Source organism: Brassica napus, chromosome A8 (genome assembly GCF_020379485.1).
Source record: "Brassica napus cultivar Da-Ae chromosome A8, Da-Ae, whole genome shotgun sequence".
In the NCBI taxonomy this organism is placed as follows: domain Eukaryota; kingdom Viridiplantae; phylum Streptophyta; class Magnoliopsida; order Brassicales; family Brassicaceae; genus Brassica; species Brassica napus.
Window position 1 is genome coordinate 13,639,757 of NC_063441.1, and position 12,082 is coordinate 13,651,838.

Sequence of the window (12,082 nt, forward strand, 5' to 3'; positions counted from 1 at the left end):
AAAAAGTAAATTCCTGGCCTTTTGTTATTCACATACAATTCAAAATAAGTTTTTACTTGATAATTTTGGAGAAGATGAATATGATATCTCTCAGATTTGCGCGACCTCCGACATCACCGTCCACATTGCCAGTGAAGTATTATGGACGAGAAACCACTTTCGAAGGCTAAGGTGTTGAGAAAAGGGGAGAGACGTTTCAGATTCTGAAATTAACAGTCCCAAGGACGATGAAACAGGAACTGCAACAAGGTGAATTAATGCTTTGCGGATTCGACTTCGCAAAACCATATTGTAAGAGCTGCGGCAAGGTGATAACTGTAGGAAATATACTATTTGCTAAGTTGAGACATATCTAGTATAGTATTTCTACACCATTTGATAATTTCAATAATTTGTACTATACTATTTTTCATGTTCCAATGTATATATTCATTTATGTACAATGATCCAAATTATTAATTTTATAATATTTATTTGTCAATTCGTTATCAGTTTATACTGTTTATAGAAACGTCCTTATAATTTCATGTGTAAGCATTTTCACAGATTATAATGTTATATTCGATTAGGAAAAATAGTTTAGTTTAATATTACAAAATATTATGTACTTCAGATTTTGATACTTTGGTTTAGGTTTTATTTTTGGGTTCAAAATTTAGTGATTATGTCTTAGTGTTTAGTATTTAGAGGGTGGAGGTGAAATCGGACAGCATTAAACCCAAGTCAAGTATATTCTAGAATTCATGTTTTGTATAGTTTTATTTTAGAAAATATTTTGCATTATTTTCTTGTTTGAGCAGCACGGTAACAAAGCTCTTATTACTGGTCATAATTCATGTTTTGTATAGTTTTATATTAGAAAATATTATACCACTGAAAAAGTATTATATTTCATCTACACATTATTGAGTACAATGAATACATATGCGGTAACTAAGAATGTGACGTGGGTGCTTCCATTGCATCATTAGTGAATATTATTCAGTGAATGTTGTCTATATCTGAATTAGTCTGATCATCAACTATATCCTTTATTTACGGGGTAATTGTACTTAAAATGGTATAACCGGCACAACTCAACCTTATTTTCTTTATTACGTCAAAATCAGTGTCATTCTCTCAATTTTTCTTCCCATTTTTGTTAGTAAGCGAATAAACCCTTGAATTTTCCAATTAATTAAGTTTTTGGCATCCAGGATTAAATAAATTCATTTATAAAATGTATTGCATATATTATGTTTTCAATTAATATTTGAAAACAATGTTTTTCAGTAAATTCATTAATAAAATGGCGTCCTGAAAAAACATTGGGTATCAACTCCAATAACAATTTTATTTTTCAGAAACATAATTCTACTTAATAAACGTTTGGAGCCAATTATATATGGAACCAAATGTAAATCGAAAATATAAAAACAGTTATGAACGATCCGTCAGTTGTGTCTTTCCCATTATCAGTTAAATATGTGATTTTCTGATTATTTATTAATGGCTTTCGTTAACCCAAATTTTCTACTATATGCGTGTGGTTTACGTCAAGTCTATATTTTAAGTGTCTAAAAACATTCGTTTGGAATTTAATGTGAACAATGATGCTGAGGAATATCCGACACACGTTGCACCTTGATTTCTTGTTGTACTGTATTTGGTATGATTCGATTCGTTTCGTTTCTCGTTATTGCAGATTATTAATCTTATTTTTCATTTTAAGGTTTTCATGATCAATGACACATTATAGTACTAATTAACTTCAACAATAATATTGGTTTAATAAGGAAACTAACCGTATGAAAAACGAACGTAGACCTAATATACCCTAACCGTATGAAAAACGGATTATGCCTGGGGCAGTGGCTCGGATCTAACGTACCATGAATGCGAGAAGTTATATAGTAGATGATGATCAGTTGGCGCATGTTTTAACATTTTTCATTAGAATATTCAGAAAAGTTCCTCAATTCACTTGGTATCTTTTTTGTTCAAATAGTAGATGGACTAATATATTTTTTTTAATTCAGAAAAAGGAAAAAAAGCATTTAAAAAAAATTATCGACTATTGAAAAAGGCAAAATTGTTAGATCGGATTTTTATTTTCGTACCTGTATTCGTTTTCTGGAATTAATATCCATAAAATACTACTACTACAAGAATGAAAAAAAACTAGGAATTATATTACAAAATATATCTTTTGCAAAAAAAAAAAATTACAAAATATAGCGTCTATGTTAACTGAAACGACAATTTTATATATATAAAAAAAAGTGGTCGTTTGGCTATTTTAAATCTTAAAGATGCATCAAATTGCCAGCTATCTACCCAACAAAGAAATAATAGTAATGTCCGAACCATACTCGTCCGATGTGCCATGATGTTTGGTCGTGCGTGCAAGGATTGCTTTGCTTCTAAATTTAGTATTCCAAAATAATATGGGACCATAGTTCCAGCAATATAATTTTAATGTAATTTAATCAGATCAGATTACCCAATTGGGTCTTTCGAGCTGTGCACATATTTTATCCCTCTGCATAAATATCCGAATAAAATAGATACGTTTGTGTAAACTATTCAACTGTGTTTTGAATGATATTGGAGGACACAGGTACACTGATCTCTAATGTGTAAGGATCATTTTACGAAACTCTGTCAATTTTTTATAACTTTATATTTTAAAAGTATTTTAGTATAATCGTAAAATTTTATACTAAATTATATTTTTGTTTCTGATAGAAGTTACAAATATGACTAGTAGTGGATAAGATCACAAAACTATAACAAAGAAAAACGAGAAGAATTAACTCCGGAAGGTCTAGCGGCCGTTACAATCGAATAAGAATCACGAGTTAACTAGATTAACAGAATACAAAGCTTAATCGAAAGGTAAGCATTACCAAATGAAAATGATGTCTTTGATAGATCATAAGAACACTCTCAATAAAATGGGTTTGCCCAAAATACTATTTCAAAGATTGAGAAAACTATTGCCGACGAGTAATCCGATCATCCCAGCCACCACGGGCAGTAAGAGACAAAGATCTCACGAGCTAGGACCTTCTTTTAGGGTTTCATTCATAATTCTCATTTATTTTATTTTAATACCCTTCCTTGTACATCAATATTGTATATTTTTACTTATATATATATTGCATACATTCACACACACATATATATATTTATAAATGTGGTTAAAAATATATATATATATATATATTTATAAATATGTTTCACATTATAGGCGTATCTCCAATGATTTTTCTCATATTTTCATCAAAATGAAGCAAATTCAAAGTGAGATTGAATTTTGGTCTAAATATTTTTTTCTCATTTTGCCTCAAAAAATATTCTAAGTATACCCTATTATTAATACATGTTAGTAATTTGAATAATCTTTTTTTTTTAATTAATTTTTATAATTTTATTTAACTAAATCTATATTATTTAATAAGTTTATTTGAATACATTCACACACACCCATATATATATATATATATATATATAAGAGTTTAAAACGTTACAAATTAATTAATTTTTTTTCCAATTCAAAAATAGTTGAAAAATTTTATCACTAAAATTTCTAGAATATAATGGTTTAAATGAACTTATAATTGTATTAAAATAGTTATAATTTGATTAAGTATAAGCACGCAAATATTATTATAAAAGTTTACGGACTATTTTCTTATAAGTTTCAAAATTAAAATGAAGTTATAAATAGTTTTCCTTCAAATTTAAAGATATATTATTTTTACCCTCATTTCCTTAAAATAATGCACAATTTTCCCTCATTTCAATTTTTTTTTAATCAAAATTAGGGATCATTGGATATAATCTTAGGAGGTTTAATTACTGATAGATAAAAAATTTTGAAAACTAGTTTTGTTTTTAAATTTCCTAATAATTGGTTTATGTATTTTTTAAAATCTTAGTAAAATATTTTGTTATTGGTTTAAAGACTTTAAATTTATTGAAAATCAACTGTTATTCAAAAAATTTAGTTTTCCCTGATTTTGTAAATCTATTAAATTTCCTTGTTAGTGAGATATATTATTTCTTAAATTTTATTCTTAAATTTTAATTTTAAAAATACCATATATACTCATAAAATTTATATAACTAGAAAAATATGAATCTATAACATATAAGCAACTTGTTGCACTTGCATCTTATGTATTCTTATATGGGAAGCGCATATAAATATCTCCCCCTTAGACCCAATTTGTTTATTTTGCGATTATTTATTTGTTGTGAAACGTAATATATTGATTGATACGTTGTATTGCTATACAGAGTTAAGATAAAATACAATTATATTTTATCAAAAGATATATTGGAATATTCTGAGATGTGTAGAACATTATAGCGAGATAATATTATCCAACTAAAATAATAAAAGGTCTTTGCTATATCATCTCCAATATATTAATCATAAACCATTACAACATATTTTCTTAACGTCTCATTACTATGATGATTCTTAGAATCTTTAGAAAAATAAGTTGGTTCATACAAATATATATATTATATATCTATATTAAACTAACTATCAAATTGATTGATAGTGTACAAAAGAATATCCTCAATTTTTTTCTGAAATAAAAGCTACAGAATTACCTAATATGATTTACATATATATGACAATTAATGATTATGAATAATACATATTTGATAACAATTTTTGTATCTTCTTTTTTTTGTATATATTATTGAAATAAATTAGAAAATTACATTAAGCATATAATAAAAAAATTAGATTTTTTCTTATATGTTATATTTGAATTTTTTCAAAACGACTATAAATTTACGAATATGGTAAAAGTTTTGTGATCAATCGTTTAATTTTTTTTGTTCAAGCAAGATACAAATAATCATAAATCGTATGAATATAAAGTCTCATTTAGAGATATTCATATTATATACATATTAATAACATTTGAAATAAATTATATACTATATAAAAATATATGTCAATTTCAAAATTTGCATTAAAAAATTATTGATATCTTAATATTTTAATTTTGAAAAATCTCTCATTAAAAGTTTTGTTATTAGCGGTTTAAAATTTTGCTACATGAAATATACAAATGTTAATAAAATCATATGAGTAGGAAGGGTCAATAATAAATGTTTATATTAAAATATACCATATATATATATGTATATATCTATTTCAATATCACTAAAATTTAATAATATACCATATAAAGTAAATAAAATGATTGTTTTGATTTCTTTACCAAAAAATGATTGTAAATAAACAAAAGATATTGGTTTTGATTTATGTTCTTAATGTATATACTTTTATGTATACAAATTAATTTTTAAATAAGTAGTTTTTAATATGGTATTTGATTCTGACAATCCCAGAAATTCAGTTCTTCAAATTGAAGTGATCTTTAATATTGGAAGCACTATACATGTATATATTATTTCATTCAGATTAAATACTTTAATCTTGATTTTTATTCCTAAAAGAAAAGTTTTTAGTAAAATATCATGACAAGATTCTAATCACCTCTTTTTGAGTTTATTCGAAGAATGAGAGATTTGATCATTTGTTTAGTATTTGGTTCTTCCTAATATCCTATCTACCTATATTACAAATGTAAGAATGAGAGATTTTAACTATTTATTATAAGTTTTCTGGTTTATCATTTAATAAATCAAACAGTTCTTACTTTATACATAGTTTACATATACTAGAATCATAAAGTATTATATTTATTTTTTATCGGTATACTATTAAATAACTAAACCTCAAAAATGTAGGTTAATAAAGTAAGTAATTTTTTTTTCTAGAATTAGATAATTTTTTGACCGAACTGGTGAATATATACTAGACAAACATTTATATTTCGAGTCTTCACTTATTATCTATAACAGTTTGATATATTAGATTTGAATACTAACCTGTAAATAGAGTTTGTCGGTGGTTTTCCTTACAAATTTGATTCTTAGATATGTATCTATAGAGTGGAATTAATTTTTATCCATGTCCATCTTTTTAAATTGACTCTTATGTAATTCACTTAATTCACAGAATAAGTTAAAAAAACTCATATGAGTGAAACATAAACGAGAACGAAAACATAATTTTATAGAAGTAAAATATGAAATCACTTATGGAGAGTCAGTAGTAAACAAATTGAGAGCATAAAACCTAATCATTTTTCTGTTGCCTATCTGGTTTTTGTGATTTGTGTCAGCCGCAAAATTTAATTTTTTTTGTGCATATGAAGTCTTAAAAATAATTAAAATAAGTTGTAATACGTTAGCTCTTCAACAACGATGATACATTTAAGAGACCAATATTTGTAATCGTAATTTTACAATTGATAAAGATTGTAGTGTTGCAAAATATTAAAATTATTTAATGAACAAAAATTAGTATAAAAGATTCATTGCGCGCATGCAGGCAAGTTGTCATCTAGTGGCAGGTTAAAACAAGGTATTTTCTATATCATGGCAGGTTGAACTATATGTCTATTAATGGAAAGTATTTGAAGGTAGCATATGTAGTTTACTTTTTGCTGTATAAGGATCATATGTAGTTTTTCAAAGATGGCTCTAATTTAATACTCAACATTAAACTTCATGGATCACTAAAAACTACAGTCTAAATCCATACATAAACATAAAATGTTGATTTGGACATGCCTGTTATTAGTACTAGATTACCGAATTCAAAGTTTGATCTATTGTTTCGATAAGAAAAAGTTCAGTAATATTGTTAACCTTGTGACACATATTAAGTTATGAATATCTATTCTTTTTTTTTTTTGAACAACGAATATCTATTCTAATAACTGTGTAGTTTATGTAGTTATACATTTTATTTCTGTAGCAATTAGCGAGCATATTATGAACCCGACCGTAAATTCAATGTCCCCGAGTGTTTTCAATCTTATCTGTATGCAAAAATTCATTTCTATTTTAGTCCATTCATCTCCAAATAGAGTTCGAAAAAAGCTCCTAATAATGAATAGTCTGCCATTAGTTAATGCTTTGGTAAAACGAAAACCGAATCCTGACTAAGATATTATCTACAATAAAGTTGAATAACCTAGTGAGATTCTCCAATCTTGATCCCATAATTCTGTTGAAAACCCCCGTTAACTGTGAATACCGCTATAATCATGGCTCATCAGTTATCACATTGGTCATAATTCGGGAATATCATCCGACCTATAATCTTTTTGCTTACTTAAATTTCTGTGTTTAACAAATATGAGATAATATACTCTTAAGTTAAGCAATAAGATAAGCAGAATGCATCGAGTCATAACCGAGAAACGACAAAATATGCTTTGTAGACTAAGTTGTATCGCCCACAATAATTAGCTGTTCATATCTAAGGGAATCAAGACTTGGTTACTTATTAATTAATTAGGAAGGTGATTGCAATTGGTGTCACAAGTGTTGACTTTGTCCATTATTCGTCATGTTCACTATATATACATCCCAACTCCTCTCCCTCATTCCCTCACTTCTTACAAGACTTCCAAGAAACAAAACTAACCAATCTTCTTAATTAAGATTAAACTCTTAATTATTACTGTTAAGTTCTAATAAAAAAAATTAAATGGAAGCCATGGGAGAATGGAGCAACAACCTCGGAGGAATGTACACATATGCAACCGAAGAGGCCGATTTCATGAACCAGCTCCTTACCTCATACGATCATCCTGGCACCGGCTCATCCTCTGGTACGGCCAGTGCAGACCACCAGGGCTTGTGTTGGAGCCTTGGTTCTCATCACAACCACCTTACCATTATGCCTGAAGCCAGTAGCTTCTGTTTTTCTGGTGAGAGCAGCAGCTACAGCGAATACTATGCGGTGGCACCACCCGAGGTTAGAGAGAACAACAATGGGTCAATGGACTTTGACATGGTAGATGTGACCATCAACACCAACTCTTACCTTGTTGGTGAGGAGACTAGTGAGTGTGACGTTGAAAAGTACTCATCTGGAAAGACTCGTTTGCCTTTGGGAGCCGTCTTGGAGACCCATGATGACGTGGAGAGCATGTTGCAGCCCGAGATCTCTGTGACTACTACTGATCATCAGAAGTATCTCACCGGTTCCAAGAAGAGATCACGTGCGACATCCGCTGATGTAAGTTTACATCTATTTATTTTTTTCTTTACAACTGCATCAAAATATTACAATTTTACAGTAAATATAAAATGGCACAATTTAATTAGATATATGATAATAACATTATTTATTGACTAATATTGTATAAACGGTATCACATGGATTTAGAAAAATAAGAAAGCAAAAGTGGGTAAGAGGGGCCAAAAGAGCTTAGAGATGAGTGGCGATGACAGGAATGGAGGGGAAGAGGAAGAAGGAGAGAAGGTGAAGAAAAGAAAGACTGGGCCTATGATGAGTAGACAGAACTCTAGCATTACTTTATGTTCTGAAGACGAATCACACTGCGCTTCCCAGGACGTTGGAGGAGAAGATGAAGAAGATGCCTCCAAGGCCCTAAACCTCAACGGCAAGACCAGGGCTAGTCGTGGTGCTGCCACCGACCCTCAAAGCCTTTACGCAAGGGTAAATCTTTTTCTCGTGTCAACGTCAACTTTTTTGGCTTAATATTTACTCTCTGTTACAAAAGTTAAATCTTCCGCAAAAAGTTCAAAGGCTAAGTCCGGATATTTCATTGGTTATGCAGAAAAGAAGAGAAAGGATTAACGAGAGACTGAGGATTTTGCAAAATCTTGTCCCTAATGGAACAAAGGTAAAAACTTGTTATGATTCTTCACATACAAGAAATGATAGTAAAATTCTGAGCATATATAACTTATTAAATACGTAACAGGTCGATATCAGTACAATGCTTGAGGAAGCCGTTCACTACGTCAAATTTTTACAGCTGCAAATTAAGGTGCTGAAGGGTTTTAATTTTAACATTTTACGTACATTATGTATCATATGATAATGATCTAACTTAAAACTATAATTATATATAATTACGCAGTTATTAAGCTCTGATGATATGTGGATGTATGCGCCGATTGCTTTCAACGGAATGGACATTGGCCTCAACTCATCAAGATGATGCGGAACTTCTGGTCAATTATAACAAAATTAATATTCTTTTCATTTTAAACATTCTCCGCCTTAGGATGAGTTGGATTAAAATTGCTCGTGCTTTGTTCAATATGAGAGAAATGGAGAGGCACATTCGCTTTTACTTTTTTTTTTTATCACATTCCATTTCTTCAATAAAGACTTGAGCCATTCTTTTATTTTATAGATGCTGATGTTTCTATCAATTCAGTCTAGTTGCCGTTATTATAATTTGACCTATAATTTAATGTATCTTGACCATCCCACTATATAAAAGGGACTAATTTTGGATGTTATAAAGGATACCACATGGGCGAAATATTCTCAGCCATTCATTCTGCCACGTCACGTCGACAGTGGGTCCTCCGTGTTTTATTGTTTTTCGAGTGGGTTTACGGTGTGTTTTGTTTTGTTTTGATTTGGGCTTTCACATGTTATTGGTTGGCCCAATCTCTAAATGGAATGACGTAAGTGATGCGTTGTTTTTACCGATTCCTCTTCTCGCTAGCACATTAATTAGTGAACCCTGTTTCTTAAAAAAGGTTTAACCATGTTAATCGTACATCTTTCATGGGAATAACCTCAATCGTGAGGCGTTTAGGTGAGAGGAAACGACAAGATAGCGATTTCTTTAGGTTACACCGTGATTGGAAAACCCTAGCTTAGATCCTCTAGACTCAATCCAAGCCTAAAGGTTCGTCTCTTCACCTTCTCCTTAGATCTGCTTCATAATCATCTTTCTCGATTCGCCGATGCTTTGAATGGTTGACACTAGGCAGATTTTTGTAGATTTTCGATTCGTTGCACCGTTTCTCAATACCAATTGAGATTCGTGTTCTAATATTGCTGAAATCGATTACGAGGTCTCTTATCAAAGGTTGTGCAGAACCCAAGAAAGTTTAGATCACTGACGGTGACCTAGGGGATTCGTTTGAGATGTCAAGCTTTCACGTGGGAGGAAAGGTAGTGGACAAGGTCGACTTGTGTAGGAAGAAACACTGGGCGTGGCCTTTGGATGTTTGGCCGTTTGCTATCCTCTATGCTACGTGGTTGGCTACAATCGTGCCTAACGTAGATTTCATCGATGCTATGATCGGTTTTGGTGATCTTCTTGCTTCTCACATCTTAGTCTTGCTTTTCTCTATGTGGTCTGTGGATTTCAAGTGTTTTATCCAGTTTAGCAAGGTAAATCATCACTCTTATGCCTGCTATTTGTTTACTTGAGTTAAAGGCTTATGATGGCCATGTGTTTGTGTATTGATTCACAGGTTAACAGTATCATCCAGGCAGATGCGTTTAAAGTCACCCCAGCCAAGTTTTCTGGTTCTAAAAAAGTTGTGCCTCTTCATTTTCGTAGCCAAGTAAGCTCATTTGAGATTTTAGATTCAGTTGTTAGGCTGCCACTAAAATAGTCTCGGTGACTGGTTTGGATTGTAAACTAGATTTAGACTACTTTAATGACTGAATATATGTAAAGTTCAGTGTTTACCTCCAACGAATGAACACACAGTCTCTGCAAAAATTAATAATGAATATATACCGTATACTATTTGAATCCTCTTTATCCTAGAATGCTTGAGGTTATTTCAGTACTCTTACTTATGATGTTTTATCAGTTAAGCCCTTTGATGTTTGCAGATGACTGGTTCGTCATCCTCAGGAGACATGGAATAAATTTTTTTTGACTTCAGAAAGCAGCGTTTTATGTACTCAAAAGAGTTAGGAGCCTTTTCCAAGCTTCCTTACCCCACAAAGAAAACATTTGGTCATTATCTAAAATATACTGGCCATGGTACATAAGATAAAGTTGCAACAGCCACTGAGAAGTGGGGAAGGAACGTGTAAGACAACTTATCACTTTTATATACATGTTTTTATTATAAGTTTATTTTATGGTCGACAATTGATGTTTTTATTGGCAATTCTTTTTTGCATGTCTCTTAATTTCTGCAATCAGTTTGTCTTTTTTTTTTTTGTGTCTAACTAACTTTTCTTTTCCAAACATTTCTCTTTCTGAATATATCCAATCCAGAGCATGGTTGTTCTTTTTTCTTAATAAAATGTTGGATCCGTCAAAGCCGGATCCGGATCCAGATCCAGATATTTTAATTTTTTAGTCCGGATATCTAGATCCGTAAGTTTTATTAATAACTATTTCAAAAATAATAATATCTATATATAAAAATTAATTTTATTTAATATATTTCATTTTTAATAGTATATATAAATTTTATGTAAATTATGTAATATTATACATAAAAAAATTTAAAAAAATTATATATTTTTTATTTTTAAATTATTGTTAATATTTTATATATATTAATATTATTTTTTATTTATTTTAAGGATCCAGATCTTTATCTGGTGGATCCATAATTTAACTATCCTTATCCGGATTCGGGGTTCTCGGATATCCGGATGTCGGATATCCTTCTAAAAATTGTAATATCCGGCGGATATCTGATCCGTCCTAGGCAGATTCAAAATTGAAAATCTGTTTTGTAATTACACAATGTGTTAAATGGAAAAATATTAAAATTTCATATTTTATTTTCAAATCAAACAAAAACATAAAAAACAAAAACATAAAAAATAAATAATCAGAAAACAGGTTAAATAGATATGTAAACATTTACAAAATTTAATAAAATATTAAAATAAAACAATTAACATATTAAGTCAAAAAATCAAAATCAAAATTTTAAATAAAAATATATAATCCGCGCGTAGCGCGGAAACGGACCTAGTTTATATAATGGTGTTATCTCATTGATAAAGACTATATTTTAAAAGCCAATACTTCACAAATGGAGTTATAAACTAAATTTTCTTTTACCCAAAAAGGAGAATTAAATAAATTAAAAGGAAACCGAAGTTTGGTAATATATATGTGCTAATAACTCTACAAATTTGCTTTCTTCTTCAATAAAAATACTAAATTTTTTATTCAAATTGAAGAGAGGACTCCATATATTGGATTTTTATTCTTAAAAGTCAGTGGCGTAGGTA

The 12,082-nt window shown here is 29.8% G+C and overlaps 2 protein-coding genes across 4 annotated transcripts; both read left to right on the forward strand.

The window, feature by feature from the left end:
• The first annotated feature begins 6,195 nt into the window (after positions 1-6,195).
• Positions 6,196-9,154, forward strand: LOC106359765 (transcription factor RSL2-like). Its single transcript, XM_048738862.1, has 3 exons — positions 6,196-8,110; positions 8,261-8,554; positions 8,676-9,154. Exons 1-3 carry the CDS (start codon positions 7,577-7,579, stop codon positions 8,817-8,819), a joined length of 972 nt encoding a protein of 323 aa, XP_048594819.1. The 5' UTR covers positions 6,196-7,576; the 3' UTR covers positions 8,820-9,154.
• Positions 9,155-9,500: 346 nt separating this feature from the next.
• LOC125577395 (probable manganese-transporting ATPase PDR2) lies at positions 9,501-10,959 on the forward strand. 3 transcript variants are annotated; one of them, XM_048738864.1, is made up of 4 exons: positions 9,501-9,767; positions 9,951-10,258; positions 10,342-10,434; positions 10,712-10,959. In XM_048738864.1, the coding sequence occupies exons 2-4, from the start codon at positions 10,010-10,012 to the stop codon at positions 10,745-10,747; spliced, it is 378 nt and encodes a 125-aa protein (XP_048594821.1). In that variant the 5' UTR covers positions 9,501-9,767; positions 9,951-10,009; the 3' UTR covers positions 10,748-10,959. The 3 variants fall into 3 exon arrangements, with proteins under 3 accessions (XP_048594821.1, XP_048594820.1, XP_048594822.1); XM_048738865.1 differs by having other exon boundaries at positions 9,629-9,767; positions 9,960-10,258; XM_048738863.1 differs by having other exon boundaries at positions 9,604-10,258.
• The last annotated feature ends 1,123 nt before the right edge of the window (positions 10,960-12,082 follow it).